Source organism: Hyperolius riggenbachi, chromosome 4 (genome assembly GCF_040937935.1).
Source record: "Hyperolius riggenbachi isolate aHypRig1 chromosome 4, aHypRig1.pri, whole genome shotgun sequence".
NCBI classification, from domain to species: Eukaryota; Metazoa; Chordata; class Amphibia; order Anura; family Hyperoliidae; genus Hyperolius; species Hyperolius riggenbachi.
The window spans coordinates 87,807,430-87,824,535 of record NC_090649.1 but is presented as its reverse complement, the minus strand read 5'-3'; the positions used below and the strand labels follow the sequence as shown (position 1 = coordinate 87,824,535).

General features: G+C 42.9%; 1 protein-coding gene across 2 annotated transcripts in view; it reads right to left on the bottom strand.

Moving 5' to 3' along the window:
• Positions 1–17,106, bottom strand: part of NBAS (NBAS subunit of NRZ tethering complex) — a 916,216-nt gene that overhangs the window by 206,125 nt on the left and 692,985 nt on the right. For both annotated transcript variants that reach the window (XM_068280281.1, XM_068280282.1), the window contains exon 47: positions 7,761–7,850. In XM_068280281.1, the coding sequence (XP_068136382.1) occupies positions 7,761–7,850 (90 nt within the window). The remainder of the gene's footprint in view (positions 1–7,760; positions 7,851–17,106) is intronic.

Genomic DNA, 17,106 nt, shown 5'->3' with positions numbered 1-17,106 from the left:
AAGTTCTGAGATCAGGTTTGCTTTAAGCACTTTGAACACAAGCAGGTGGAGCAAAGGCTCAAGGACCACTGTTTGTATTGCTTTCTATGCTCCATCTGGGGATCATCTAATGTCCTGTTTGCACACAGCACTACAAGGTAAGTATTCCCATATTCACTTGTGCCAAAATATCAACAGAAGTGGAGACCTTTCATTTAAAACACAATCTGGCAGTTCTGTGTAGTAACAAGCCTAAAAGCCCTAAAAAGGCAGATTGTCAGCCATAAAATCAAATTCCATTTACCCACTGCTATGTTTACTATGCAGCCTGCAACCTCACCCTGCATTGCAAGCATTCCAATATCATCATAAACGTTTCTGCTGTAGTAAATCTTATCTCAGTCAGCCTGGCTCTAGTTGGTACATTGTCGAGCAGAGGGAAGCGGATTATCACCCCTCCCACATTCCTGCTTCTCACTGATTGGCTGAGAGCAGATCAGTCTAAAGCTGCTGAAATACAATCCATGCTGTGCTTACATGTGTTTACAAAGCAAGCTAGATATGACAGTGCAGATTCTAGGAGAAGAAAAAAGAAAATAAGGGAGGAAGTGACTTAAGGATTGGCTTCAGTCAGAGGCAGTAAAGATGGAAAATTCCTAGAACAGTTTTTTATTTATTAACTATATAGAATTCACTGAAATCAACACATGGAGAGTACAATACACGTTTTGTACAAGTACAAGTATTTATCTACTTATGTATGTATTTTTCTTCCTGGAATACTATGGCTGTCCGTGCTGCTTTAACCTTCCTGGCGGTAAGCCCGAGCTGAGCTCGGGCTATGCCGCGCAGGAAGATATCTCAGCCCCTGGTGGGGCGATTTGCTCCATTTAAAATGCTGTACGCGCAGCTAGCACTTTGCTAGCCACACGTACAGCTTGATCGCCGCGGCGATCGCCCGCACGCAACGGCGCAAGAGGGCCCCCCCGCGTTCCCCGTTACGCGTTCCCCGTTTGCTATAGATGCCGGCGACGACTGCACTAGAGGGACACATGCGCCCTCTAGTGGTGTTTCATGTAGCTACCACTCTGGTAGCTTTACATGAAACAAAAACAAAAAACATTAAAAAAAAAAAAAAAAAAGGATTTTTGCCTATATGGCAAAAAAAATTAACCGCCAGGAGGGTTAAAGGACACCCAAGTTGAAAATAAACTGATGAAATAAACAATTGTATCTATCCTCCCTCTCCTAAAAAAATGACGTTTTAAGATATTCCACAATATTATATTTAAATCTACTTTTTAAGTTGTTACTGTTTTTCTCAATGACGCATTCATTGAAGTATGCCAGAGCTAAAATCTATGAACTATTGACCTTTTTTATCTCTTTCCTGCTCTCAGGAGCCATTTTCAGCTGGAAAGTGTTTTATAGTTGTAATTTGTTATCAGTGAGGGTCACATTGTAGTTTGAACCAGTCCTGACTCACAGAAAGGAAAAAAAGGAGCACATCATAGTTATTTGTGTGCTAAGCACTGTACATACACATTTCTATCTCATCATGTCACATGTCACATCGGGTATCCTTTAAACACAAGCAGGCGGAGCAAAGGTTCAAGGATCACTGTTTGTATTGCTTTCTATGCCCCTACTGGGTATCATCTAATGTCCTGTTTGTGCACAGCAGCACTAGAAGTTTATTATTCCCATATTCACTTGTGCCAAAATATCAACAGAAGTGGAGAGTTTTCATTTAAAACACAATCTGGCAGTTCTGTGTTTCTAAACAAGGCACACGGGCCTTGATCTTTGCTGTGCTGTAGAAACAAGCCTAATAGACCTAAAATCCTGATCAAAAGGAAAAGAAAACAAGCACTCCAGGCTTGTTTACTGAAAGGCCACATCAGTATCAAGAGGGACATTCATGTGTCAGGCATCAGGATGGTAGCCCTCTATCCATCACTCATTCCATGAAGTGTCCAATTGTGGCTCACTTGCTCTTAACAACATTACACTCCTCATAATAGGGCAAACTGCATTATTCAAATGAGTCTAATGGTAATTCCCTGTGTTTTGGCTTTACAAATCACTCTCTTTTATATGGTGCATAATTGATATGATACAACATTGACAGGCATTTCTGCACAAAGAAAGCATTTGCATGCCAGAATCCCGATAAATATGTAAATGATCTGGATAAAAATGTCACATTATTATTTGCAGATGTTAGCAGAGAGCCATTGTTCACAGGGCCTAATCAGATCTTGTTTTATACAGAAGTGTCCGGCGTGTCCGGGGATATTAAATCAGGGCGAAAGATCGCGCTCAGAGAGGACAAATGCAGGAACATGGGCCAGCAGCAGCGGCGCGCACACGCTTACGGGCTACGCCAACCTCATTTGTGCCCTGGGCGGCAAATTAATACACTGCCCATGCACTATTGATGAGATCCGTATTGTAAACATATTGAAATATTAAAATACCCATTTAAACACAGAAGGAGCGGCTTTGTGGTAAAATGTAATTATGTGGATTATTTCTACGGCCTGGGAGATCTGTGGGATGCAGCTGAGTCACAACTGCTTTCTAATTTATCATTTTAAACAGGATCTTTTTGGAAAAATGTACACAGTTTCACTCACTGTTTATTCATCTATAACTTAGCCAATAAATGGTATCATCCTGATTCAAAACGCCTTGCATTTTCAGAAAAGTAACTGCTCTATCTGTGGCTGGATAGTGTAATGATTAAGGGCTCTGCCAGGAGACCTGGGTTCAAATCTCGGCTCTGCCTGTTCAGTAAGCCAGCAACCATTCAGTAGGAGACCTTGGGCAAGACTCCCTAACGCTGCTACTGCCTATAGGGCGCGTCCTTGTGGCCGCAGCTCTGGCGCTTTGAGTCCACCAGGAGAAAAGTACAATATAAATGTTCTGTGTCTTGTCTTGTCAGTCTATTGAGGCATTCTCAACCAGGGTTCTCTGGCATTTCCCCCCATCGTTGGGGAAGAATAATAGAGCACATTATAATATAGGGTACAAGCACTAAATTGTAGGTTCGAATAAAGCTGCCCACACACTGAGCCGATTAGCAGCCGATCGATCGCAAATCGATTGACCAATTTCGATCGATTTCAATCATTCTGACATGCTGGAAAATCTAGGTCGATCTGTTGAGATTGCTTATCATTTTGCATTGGACCTAATGGAAATCTGATGGCAAAAAAATGCCATCACACCGATTTTCTATAGATTTCATACTGAAATCTATTGGAAATCTGTTCCTAGTAAAAAATGTTCCTAAACACATCAGATAGATCAGAGATCTATCTGCTGCTAATCTAACGACTGTATGGCCTGCTTAATAGTGAGTACATCAATAAAAATCACTAGGATAAGGAGACAGTATAATGAGTGGCAGTGTAATAGGGGGGTAGTGAAATAAACAGCCACACCTACTTTTAAAGACCACGCCTCCTGCAAAATAAATGCAGGGGTTCCTCGAGATTAAAACATTGTTTGAAGGGGTTCCTTGGGATCCAAAAGTTATTTGCAGGGTTCCTCCAGGTTAAAAAAGTTGAGAAAGGCTGGTCTATCGGATTTCCTTTTCAGGAAAAACTGTTCTACCTATCTTTATGTACAGTGCAAGTCACAGAAATAAGGAGTGGTTCCACTCATGGGCGTAACTAGAGAGGAGCAGTCCCTGTGATTGCAAGGGGGCCCAAACTGTGGGGGGCCCCCAACTACTAACCTTCCCTTCCTTTGATACAATTGAGTGAAGATCATGATGGCCACACTTGTTTTATAACTGTTGTGAGATGGGCCCCAAGGGCATTAAGGGGAGGAAAGGGGTGTGAACATTGGGAGGACCCCATCAACGTTTCACTGGGGGGGCATGAATTGTAGTTACACCACTGGTTCCACACCTTGAAAAAGAAAGCACAGAAAAAATGGAAGCCCCAATAGCACAATATGTCACTGGTATAGGGCTAGAAGGAGCAAAAGAGTAGTACTCTTAAAGATGGGTTGCAGCCAGGGCAACCAACCAACAGGCAAGTGGAAGATCATAAACTTGCCTCCACTCGGGTATGTCCCAAATGATTTTGGGAGTGGTCACTCTCTCTCTCAAAAAGTATGATCACAGGAGCGGCTGAGCCTCCAGGGACCAAAGTCCCTCGACAAAGGGGGAGGGGTTTTGAAAATGAAACGCCCAATTGGATATAAAACTGGTGGCTTACCTCGAAAACAACACTGGATTAATAAAACAATGGATAGTTTATTTTGCACTGGCAACCCGTTTCGTAGGCCGACTTCCTTGGGCCAACAGTAGAGAACTTGCAATGAGCCGGACACGGTGTGCCTCTCAAGCTACCTTCTTACACAATATGAACGTCCGACTCACTGATGTGCACATCCACACAACAATTCCTGCTGCTATTTCCTGCCAGCATTTAGTGCCAGCCTCATTTCTTGCTATTAAAATAAAGTGGATTCTATACCAAGATTTAGGCCAACTATGTATTTTTCTGTCACCCATAACAGGTTTCTCATAATCCTACACAATTTAATGGAACCCAATTATTACTATTTAAAGCTAAGTTTCCCTTGCAGGTGGCCATTTAGGGAGGCCTCATTGTTTATATTTGTAAAAAAACTGGGAGGATTGCAAATCATTACTAAGTAAATAATGCAGACACACACTTGTAAAAGCTTCTTTGCCAGTATTCTGAACTAAGCAAGAACTGTGATTTTTACTGGCCATCAATTTGATGTTTCTTAAACGTTTAGGCAGAAAATTAAAACTATGCCCTTCTATGTCTCATCAGTATAGGTTGTTGTATTAGATATATTTTCCACTTAGAAATGCGATCGCAATCATGCAGTGATGCAATGGCGTTTCCTAATAATTTCCACCACCGCGATTCAGCTGTGATCGGGCTACAGTCCATTGGGTGTACGGAATGATAGCCGTGTGTTTCACAGTTGCAGTTTGATCAACTCCTTAAAGAGAACCAGATATTAAGAAGCTAAAAGATTTTATACATACCTGGGGCTTCCTCCAGCCCCATAAGCCTGGATCGCTCCCACACCGCCGTCCTCCGCTTCCTGGATCCGCCAGTAGCGGGTCCCGTACTTTCAGCCAGTTGGCCAAAGCACGCGGCCAATTGGCCACATCACAGAGGCTCCCAGCATACCCTTACGCATGCGGCTGCATACTGTGCAGTCGCATGCGTATGGAGGGAGCCCCTGATCATGCGGACAATTGGCCGTGTCCGCCGGAAGTGACATGACCCGGTACCAACAGATCCAGGAAGCGGAGGATGGCGGCGTGGGAGCGATCCAGGCTTATGGGGCTGGAGGAAGCCCAAGGTATGTATGAAATCTATTTCTTTTTTTAAGTCTCCTTCCTTTCTGGTTCCCGTTAAAGAGCTACTGTAGCACTGTAGTGAAAATAACATCATAAATAACATTGCTTATTTTTTTTTTTTTTTTTTTTTTTTTACAATATTCATTTATAGATTATTTAATCATTATTTGCCCATTTAAAATATTTCCTCTCCCTAATTTGCATTCTGAAATTTATCAGTGGTAGTTATATCTTTAGCTGTGTAAGGTGGGCAGTATGGAAGGTTTGTTACTGAAAGTTCTATGCCCAGAGGGAGATACTGCTTGCTTGGAAGTTGGAAACAGTCGTTATTTCCCACAATGCATCGAGTTTCACAGACAGCAAATGGTCAGGACCATGGTCATGACATCACACTGTGGGAGGGGTGTCACCACAATATCAGCCACACAAACTCCCCTGATGATCGAGTCGAGAAAAGGTAAATATTTATCATGGGAAAGGGAGTATTAGTGTGAGGAAACGCGGAAAAGCCGCCGCTAATACTCAGAGTGAGGCGGCTGACTCCGCGTTCAACATGGCAGCTGGCGCGCAGTCGGAGCGCGGAGAAACCGCTGCATGCTCAAACAACAGGGCGGCGGATTCCGCGTCCAATGCGGCAAGTTGCACGCATAGGCCTGCTCCTCTCCGTAATGCGGAGAAAATGCCGCACGCACAAACAGCGGTGCGGCGGTTTCCGCATCCAACACAGCAGAAACATTACAACACATGACTGGTGTGGCTGGGACTGATAGTCCACACTGGTTTAGGAGGATGCGCGCGCGCAGAGAGGCAGGGCCTTTATGGCAGTCAGAAGGGGGTCAGCTGACCAAGCCGGTCAGCTGACAATTTCAGCAACTTTCATTGGTCCAGCACTTAGGGGAGGCGCTGGAGGGCGCTAGTGTATATATACTGGGTGCTGGTCATTCATCTGGTGTCTGGCGTTGCGATCACTACGTGGTAGCACTCAGACCTTGTCAGTATCTGTGTTTATTAGACAGCTTCGTAGGTGTTGATGATCACGGAGCTTACTCCTTAGCCTAGGAATTCTGTTATTATCTGTATTATTATCTAGACCAGTTTCCAAGGTGTTGATGGCCAAGGAACTCACACCTTAGTCTAGGAATCTGTATTATTGCTATTATCTAGTCCAGTTCCTGGAGTGTGAGAATCTAGGAGCTCACACTCAAGTCTAGGCATTGTTGATTATCTGTTATGACCTTCTGCTTTCCTGACCATTCTTCTGATCTCTGATTCTGTACCTTTGTCTTTCTGATACCTTGTTGCCAAACTCTGCTAGCCCCAGGATTCTGCATCTGTCTCCTGTCTCTGTACTGTATCTGTCCGTGTGTTCACGACCTGGCCTGTCCGACCTCGAGAACTATCTCTCCTGTTTAGAGATAGTTCACAGATATGTCGGTGACACTTCCCATTGGTGTCACTCACGTTCTGTCCTTCCCACTCTCTCAGCGTGGCTCCGCCCCTTGGGGAGCATCAGACCTGTGAAAGGAATCTGATCCATAGCAGTATCTCTTACTGCCTAGCACCTATCTTACGGGTGCTTTCCTCAAAGTATTACTGTTGCACCAAACACTCATCTCTCAGGTGTCCAGAGGTTAGAGATATATGTGATTATCGGTGATACTGCAGATCATTAATAATCGGGTATATATCTGCATTCTCGGTGATACTGCAGATCACCGGTAATCAGACCCTCTCTGTGTTACACCGATCGTTACAATTAGCTACTGATTAGGATGACGTTCAACCCTGGGTTAAAGTTTCTCTTTACATGTCTAAACTTTCCATTCAGTCATCTTACTTTGTGAACCTTCCCACTTTGTTTACTTCATATCACTGAGACTTGTCATTTCTTTGTTGAATATTTCCTATCCTCTCTTCTCTTCATGAGATTAGTTAGGGAGTTGGGTTCAAACAAAACTCCAGTGATCTTATTTCTTTAGCTTTCTGGATGAATTTACGTTAAAAAAAAGTGTGTCTCAGTAGGGCTAATTAGTGAGCTTGGTTTAAGTACACCGTCATCGGCTCATTCTGCAAGTAAAGAACCAGACTTGCCCAAAACACAGGATTTCATATTTTTGCTGACAGATGAAGTGCACTGTGGTTTCCTGTATCTCACAAGAACTCATGCTGAGAAATGGTCTCTGAAGCTTGTTAAGATTATCACAGTCATTGTAAAGTGAAAATGACTGCCACACTAGACCAGGAGAATTAACATGGCATAAAATAAACACATTAGTCAAGAGTCCATCAAGAACTTGATGAATGAGCCATGGCCTTGTAGGGGGTAAAGATACAATCTACTGCAGAGGAATATCACAACGGTACCCTGTGAGAAGGAGAGGTGGCCAGGAATGACCCACAGAACAGTGCTTGTACTTACCCTCTCTCTGTACTCAGGTGGACTTCTTTCACAACACCTTCCAAGACTCTCAAAGGGTTGTCAATGGCATTAGAATGCAGCTCATCTCCCCTGAGAGGAAAAAAAATTATACGTATGAACGACAACAAGCGCACTGTATTTCATGTATCAGATTAGCAAAACAAATATAAAACTAGCATTAAATCCAAAAGTAAAATGGGTGCACATCCCACCCAGCAATCCAACAATGAAGCGCCACCTCCCAACAAAACACAGGATCCACTTACTATTTAGATTACAATTAATTATAACCTTTATTGTAAATACTTGGGCATCCATAGGCTTAAAAACACTGGTCCCGACAGGCCTTATTACAAGGCAAAACAGCAACCTCTCTGCACTGGTGGCCTCCCGACCATTGTAAAGGCGAGTGTTTTTAAGCAACTGGATGACCACGTATTAATAATAAAGTTTTATTGGATTGCAATGTGAATGTGCCCTTTGCTCTGCCTTCTGGAAAGTCAATATAAAACTACAATAGTGCCAAACGTGAAAAAAAATTGACTTCATAAACCAACATAAAGATTGCAGTTCTTGGTAGGAGTACCAATCAAGTTTAGCGGCTAGTAGACACCAACTAGAAACTGACATAGCGTATCTCCTTCCTCGTTCCTTTAGACAACTCCAAGTCTTCTTGACCATATGTACTTTTGAATGCCAGAGGTGTCTGGCAGTCACTGTTTCTTACAGATGTTGCAAAGGCATGTTTATAGCTTCACATATGCTGTCCATCAATCTTATGATGGCCATACATGGTACAATAAAAACGTTCGATTATCCCGTTTATTCGATCTAAATGATCGAATCGAATGAATGTTGAAAATATTTTTTTATTCGATCTAACGGAATAATCAAACTACATTATCTAATCGAAAAAAAAAATGGAAAATTGTACCATGTATGGCCACCTTTAGGCTCTGTTGTCTTCTTCGTTTGCCCTCAATTTTTCCAAGCATCAAGGATTTCTCCAAAGAATTCCGTCTTCTCATTATGTGACCAAAAAATTTGAGCTTAACCTATTTTGGTTCCTGGACGTAGTTTCTACGTCCAGGAACCATGCGCGCTACCGCGCGCCCCCGCGGCCGATCGTGTGCGTGCACGCGCACTCTCGGCCGCGGATTCGGTAGCCAAGGAATCAATGTATCGGGCTACGGAGCCCGATCATTGATTCCTCTCCCCCGCTGAAAAAGCGACAGCTTCTCTCGGAAGCTGAGCTTTTTCTGGCCGTCTTCTTCCTGATGCGTCACTCTAAGCGCGTGCTACGCTTAGAGTGACGTCATGTAAACAAACTCATGGCCGCCATCTTGTGGCCAAAAAGTAATACTACACCTGGAAAAAAAGAAACACAGAATTAACACACATTTACATTATAAATCTATTGTTTACCTCCCACCCTCCCAAAAGTACCCTAATAAAATTTTTAGTATAAAAAAACAAAAAACCCATTACAATAAAAAAACAAAAAACATGTAAATATTTACCTAAGGGTCTAAACTTTTTAAATATCAATGTAAAGATGAAATATTTCTATATTTTTTTTATTTTAAACTTGTAAATAGTGATAGATGCAAAATGGAAAAAAATGCACCTTTATTTCCAAATAAAATATTGTCGCCATACATTGTGATAGGGACATAATTTTAACGGTGTAATAACCGGGACATATGGGCATATACAATACGTGAGTTTTAATTATGGAGGCATGTATTATTTTAAAACTATAATGGCTGAAAACTGAGAAATAATGAATTTTTCCATTTTTTTTTTATTCTTCCTGTTAAAATGCATTTACAGTAAAGTGGCTCTTAGCATAATGTACCCCCCAAAGAAAGCCTAATTGGTGGCGGAAAAAACAAGATATAGATCAGTTCATTGTGATAAGTAGTGATAAAGTTATAGGCTAATGAATGGGAGGTGAACATTTCTCACGTGAAAACGACGGAACCTGAATGGGTTAATAGTACTATCAACCCTTCTAGTGAACACTTTGGCATTACTGCTTTAGCAGTCCAGGGAACTCTAAGGTGCGTACATACGTCCAACTTTACACCTGATTGCCATTTAAACTGGTCGTTTGAACAACTTGAAGTGCAAACAACAAGTCGTTCGGACATCATGTACACACTGACCAACAAAGCGGCTGATATGCTAATTTACATGTTGTTTAACCAACTTGACAATGGACTGGGTAGAACAGTGGACTAGATAAATTGACTGATCAAACGACTTACCGTTTGAACATCTATTAGTTGGACAAACGACTAAAAGTCATTTGTACACATGTATGGGGACCTAACAGTCATTTGAACGAGCCCAACAGGTTATCAGTCGCTCAACAGCGCGTGCACACATCCAACTTGTCGTTCAAACCATCACAATTCAAAACCATCAATTTTTCTACACATGGCCTTCTTTATAGTCCAACTTTCGAAGCCATATGTTACTATTTGGAACTCCTCAGTTTTAAAGTGCACCTGAAATGGGGAGCAATAAAAAATGTATACATACCTGGGACTTCTTCCAGCCCCCTCTGGCCTGATCGCTCCCTCGTCGCCCTCAGTCGCCTCCTCGTTCCCCCGCAACTGGCCCAGGAAAATCCTCCATTCGGGGACAGTTGTCGCAGGGGCAGTGTGGCCAGGCGTGCTCCTCCGTTCCGCACATACGCAGTTTGACCTGAACCGGAGGTCTTTCTGAGGGCAACTGCAGACAAACAAGTCGAACAAGGATGGCGTGGGAGCAATCAAGCGATGGGGCTGTGGGAAGCCCCAGGTATGTATAATTTGTTATTTTATGCCCATCTCAAGTTCCCTTTAACTATCTTGATCTTTGTTGGTAAAGTTACAGTACATCTGTGTCCTTTAGTATCTTGTCCAAATTTGCCATAGCTTTCCTCCCAAGTGACAAGTGTCTCTTATTCTCAAGGCTGCAGTCAGTGGCTTTACTACAATTCATTAGACCACCCAGCAAAACTCTGATACCCCCTCCTTCCCCTGCAGCTCCTTGGTACCCTTCATGGCATTATGGCCCATGTCACAAGGGTATAAAAAAGCGTGGCCATCATGATCTCCACATGCATAACAAGTGTAGCCACAAAAACACCTGATCTGAAGTATAGTTCCCTGTATCAGAGGAAGGGAAGGTTAGTAGTTGGGGCCCCCCAAAGATCGAGGCTCCCTTGATTGCAGGGGCTGCTCTCCTCTAATAATGCTCCTAATCTTCAGAGATCTTCGATCCCATGAAATTTCTTACAACTTCTACTCTTTCAATAGCATAACAGCAACATAACTCATCAACATTCAGTCTAACCCAAAGATTCTGTAAAAAGCTCTACTTGTAACAATCTTGTCTCTCACTGGGACAGACTTCATTGGCTGTAATGATATATTTGTGTCTCACATAACAGAACCAGGAAACCACCAACAAAAACTTCTGGTTTTGCCATCTAACAGCCTCCACATCCTCAGTCTTTGTCAATCCATTGCTATCTTTTTTGTAACTCAATACAATAAATAACTACTTACATCAAAAGGTAATGTTTAGGCTTGGAATCTTAGTGTACTACACAATATTTTCCGTATTCCTTGGGTGAATAAAAGGTTTATTATATGAAGATGCAGAATGTACAGTATCTACTTTACTTTTCACTGCTGTTCCACATTGAGGAGGAACACTACAATGTACTGGAAGGCTGCTATAGAATGCTACTGATGATGGTGATTGGAGGCCACACCGTGGAATGTGTCTTCTGCATGTGAGAGGAGGTGAAGGAGATGTGACCGGGTCACATCTTTGATAGAGAAGCTTTAGAAAGACTGATGTCAATGTAATGTAAGCAAAGATGTGACAAGTGCTGTCAGAGACATGCCACAATGGGTTATCTATTGTATGGAATTAGAACAAGATGTATGTTCTTCACAAACGTGCACAAAGATAACACTATAAAGATGTCTGGGAATAATAGTAGCTTACTGAAAAATAAACGAACGTGAATGCCAGGAGCAATAAAAATATTCATGTAGGACTGCAAAAATATGTGATTCATGCAGCTTAACGGTACTTGACCACGGAAAGTCCTCAAGTCCGGGGCCAACTGCACATGTGCTGCCCAGCCACGCTCGCCCCGCCTGCCAGGAGCGTTCTGCACCTGCGCAGACTGGCCCAGACTGTAGGATTTTCTGGGGTTAGTTGCGGATGACGATGAGGTGGAGGAGGACGGCGAGGGAGCTATAAGCCTGGAGGGGGTTGGAGGAAGCCCAAGGTATGTATATATATATATATATTTTTTTTTTATCCCATCTCAGTACACTTTAAGGAGTGTCCCGGCAGGTTTCAAAGTGAGTGAGGAGGAGGAGCCAGGAAGCTTCTATGGGATCCAGAGGCTTCCCTCACCTTAGGTATGTATTTCCTTTATGACCCAAGCTTCAGCTCAAGTTCACGTTAACCTATCTGGGAGAGGTTTTACCTATTTGGTCCCTTAAAGGGACCAGAGGCGTTTTTTCAGTCTTTCACTTCCCGATGACTGTGATCACAGTGATCAAGAGACAGTTTAACTTATCTGGGGCTGCTACTAGACCCCTGTAGCCACCCTGTGCCCATGCCGTGACTAACCGATTCTCCAGTCCCCCACAGCGAGCCAGTTCCGTTTTTGCCGACAGGTTAGCCAATGGCCTCTGTGCCTGCTCGGCCCTGGCCGCAAGCGTCCTCGATCATGCTCCCATCACCCGGAGTGTCCTACGCATGCGCAGTACAAGAAAAGCCAGGGTCGCGCAGGCGCAGTGGCCATCGACGAAAATGAAACAGACTCGCTGCGGGGGATCATAGGATCGGTATGTCCTGGAGCGGGAACAGGGCGGCTGCAGGGGGCTAGTAGTGACCCCAGGTAAGTTAACTTTTTTTTTTTTCTTCAGTTAAGGTTCCCTTGAAGGATAGTCACACTATATACCTAAATGTTTGTCAGATGACACAGGCCCATAGGCCATGCACAGCAAACATTGCTCTGCAGTTTTAATTAACCACTTACTGACAAGCTGAGGCATTAAAACGTCCTATTAGAGCCTGTTAACGGCTCCAGGATGTTTTAATGTGTTGCTCGCTACCGCCGCCGCTGTGCACGTGTGCGTGCCTGCCCCGCCACCGTAAATAGTTGCCTTAGGGACTTAGCTTTTATTTTATGAGGGTATATTACTATTACTTTACTACATAGGGGCTTCTAATTATGGATCAGACAAAAAAAAAAAAAGACAAACATTACACCTACTGTATATTTCCCAATAATATATTGTCGCCATATATTGTCATAGGGACATAATTTAAACGGTCTAATAATTGGGACAAATGGGCAAATACAATTTGTGGGTTTTATTCACAGGAGAATGTTTTATTTTAAAACTATAATGGCCAAAACCTGAGAAATAATTATTTTTTTCCATTTTTTTTATTTTCCCCGTTAAAATGCATTTAGAATAAAAAAATTCTTAGCAAAATGTACTACCCACAGAAAGCTTAATTGGTGGCAAAAAAAAAACAAGGTATAGATTTTGTTGCGATAAATAGTAATAAAGTTATTGGCGAATAAAAGGGCGAGAAAATTGGACAGGTGAAAATTGCTCTTGTCCGTTAGGGTAAAAACCGCTATGGGGTGAAGTGGTTAATATATAATTCGATAGATAGATAGCTACAGAACCATGTCAGACACCAAACCACAGCCAGTGTTTTTATACTTGACACAGCATCTATGTCAACAAATGACTCTAATACCTATAAACCAGCACTGCAGTTCCTATAAGGTCAATGAACTGTTCTGCATATCCACATGTGCTTGGAATGAATGTAAACGCTCATGAAGGGGACTGCATTTGATTTCGCAGAAGGACACACAAACAACAACTGCTAGTCTCCCCACAGTGACTGACACACACTGAAGTGTTTGCATTAACGGCTGTCATCAATATTCTGAAGTGAAAATTTCCCGCTACTATATATTTCAGCTGCGGAAATCAGCCCGGGGAATGTTACAAAACACGCAATGTTTCAAGGGCTCATTTCCATGTGAAAGAGCGATAAATAATTTAGCTACACGGTAACAGCTTCCAATGCATAATGAACAAGGAATCTGAATCACAAGAGTCATGCGTGTGGACATCTTGTCTTCTCCTAACCCAGGCAGCAGATACTGAGCATGTGGTACTGAATACAGCACACGTCCGGCAAGCCAAGGCCCTCTGTGTGGCAGAGCAGCCACCCTCTGGAGGTGCACAGAAATGAGGATCTGATGATTGGAAGTGACATGTGCTGGTGTCATGAGGTTCCGGATCTCTGGCAGTATTTTTAGCCTGGTCACCTTCTGTAACCTGACTGGTTCACTTAAAGAGACACTGAAGCGGAAAAAAATGATGATACTATGATTTGTATGTGTTTCAGCTAAGAAATAAAACATTAAGATCAGATACATCAGTCTAATTGTTTCCAATACAGGAAGAGTTGAGAAACTCCAGTTGTTATCTCTATGCAAACAAGCCATTAAGCTCTCCGACTAAAGTTAGTCGTGGAGAGGGCTGTTATCTGACTTTTATTATCTCAACTGTAAGTAAACTGTTTAATTTTTTCTCTGCTAGAGGAGAGTTCATTACTTTACAGACTGCTCTGAAAGACTCATTTTGAATGCTGAGTGTTGTGTAATCTGCACATATTATAGAATGATGCAATGTTAGAAAAAACACTATATACCCGAAAATAAACGTATGAGAATATTTTCTTTGCTGCTAATCTTCTAGTAATTATTCATAGTACACAACCAATTCACTATATCAAATTTTTTTTTTTTGCTTCAGTGTCTCTTTAAAGAGGAACTTTAGCGAAAATGGGGGAAACAAATCATTACATTGCAAAATGAGAGGTTAATAAAATAGAAGAGAGATCAAGAAATTAATGATATTTGCTATGTACTTCGTTCATGTTGTTTGATCCACAATCAGTCTGCACGTCATCATCTTTACTACTGGCAGACATGAAAAAAAAAACCAGACAACACCAACTGCTATTATTTATAACCACACCAACTAACATTGAGATGGCTAAAAGGTTGTTTTTGGTTTGTTTGTTTTTTAATAGAAATACATATGCACAGAGGGAGATACTGGATGCTTGGCAGTTGGAAACAGTTGATATTTCCCACAATGCAACAAGGTTCACAGACAGGAAACTGTCACAACCTTGGTCATGACATCACACTGTGGGAGGGGTTTCACCACAATATAAGCCATACAAACCCCCCTGATAATCTATTTGAGAAAAGGAAAAGATTTCTCATGGGAAAGGGGGTATCAGCTACTGATTGGGATGAAGTTCAATCCTTGGTCACAGTTCCTCTTTAATAACTAACACCAGTCACACAAATGGGACAGCACAGGTTTCGGTGTGGCCAGGCTGAAACCCCATATGCTATTATTACATGCAGCAGTTGGCCAAAAACTGTCCTACACAAGTCCTGAGTTATAGTCTAATTACTACTCCTATCGCTTTTGAATGAGAAAGATCATATAAAAACACCTCTTATCATAGCTCTCATCCACTTGTGTTTATATTATCCTCTTGTAAAGAGAAATGCATTTGTCCTTAACCAGTTCAGGACTGCCGCAAGTTAAACCTGTGTCGCATTTGTGGCTGTCTATGCCTGCTTTATCTGACAGTCACAATGGCTCACAGTGATCACAGGGTCAGGAGCCAATAAAATCGGCTGCTGACCAGCTCACGAAGCTCTGATGTCATAACAACGGCAAAGCAAGTAGACTTCAGTGACGGGAGAGTGGCCTGAATGGTGAGAGCGACGGGTCCATGCAGCGCAACCCCCATTTTTGTATTAGCAGTCTCTGGTCCTTTAGGATTAATGCACCCCATTTTGTCATGAAAGGGGATGACAGAGCTGTCACCCACCACCCCTCTCAAACAGGATGTTGGGGTCTGTTACTCACTTCCTCTCACAATGAGGTCTATGGAAAGGGGTGGGGTAGTTAGCAGGTGGGGTAAAGCTTGTATAGAACAGCCTTCCTATCTGCCAAAAAGACCTACTCGATCACTGAGCAACCATACGGACTCAGTCAAATCAATATTAAGGTATTTGGGGGGCATTTTTTTGTAATGTGTTAAGGCCTGTTTCCACTAGCGCCGAATCTGCAGTTTCCCCGCAGGCAAATCGCGTGGGGAAACTCTGCCATAGGAAACAATGGCGCCGCCAGCCGAATGGCTTGCCCTAGCGATTTGGCCGACGATGCCATCCGTTTTCTGTGCCGGAGGCTGCGTATCCCATAGCCATGCATGGCACGGCTGAGGGGATTCGTCTGCGTACCCGCTGACCAGAAAGTGCCGCCGCACGTGGTGCAAGTGGAAACAGGCCTTCAATGTTCTTTATGGTCTAGTGCAGGCATGGGCAAACTCGGCCTTCCAGCTGTTATGGAACTACAAGTTCCACAATGCATTGCAGGAGTCTGACAGCCACAGTCATGACTCAAAGGCAAATGCATTGTGGGACCTGTAGTTCCGTAACAGCTGGAGGGCCGAGTTTGCACATGCCTGCTCTAGTGAGAAGGGCAGAGATGCAAAGGATTAACAGGAAAACAAAAAAACACTAAGCAGGGACTTTGAAGAAGATAAAGATGATCAAGAGAAAAAAAAATAAAAAATACATCTCAAATCTGATAGATTATGCATGCTATAATGTTGTCGGCCGTCTGATTTTTTTGTGTCTGGAAAACTGTTTTTTTTTCGCGCCCCCTTGTATAAAATGTATTCTGCAGTAACACTTCCAGAAGGCTGCAGTCGGAGAAAAGAACTGAGTCACATTTCACAGCTTACAAGCTTAAATACTGCACACAAAGCATAAAATAAACAGGCTACAATAGCTGTTAAAGCAACCTAGTACAGCATTATTTCATAGAGAGACCCAGAGTCTGATGAGTGTAAACGATTTGTTCTGGTTACCCAGAGCAGACACATTTCTTGCTTCTTTTAAAGAGAACCCGAGGTGTGTTTAAAGAATGTTATCTGCATACAGAGGCTGGATCTGCCTATACAGCCCAGCCTCTGTTGCTATCCCAAACCCCACTAAGGTCCCCCTGCACTCTGCAATCCCTCATAAATCACAGCCATGCTGTGAGGCTGTGTTTAGATCTGTAGTGTCAGTCTCAGCTGCTTCCCGCCTCCTGCATAGCTCCGGTCCCTGCCTCAGTCCCTTCCCTCCAATCAGCAGGGAGGGAAGGGATGCAGGCGGGGACTGGAGTTCTGCAGGAGGCGGGGAGAGCAGCAGACTGAC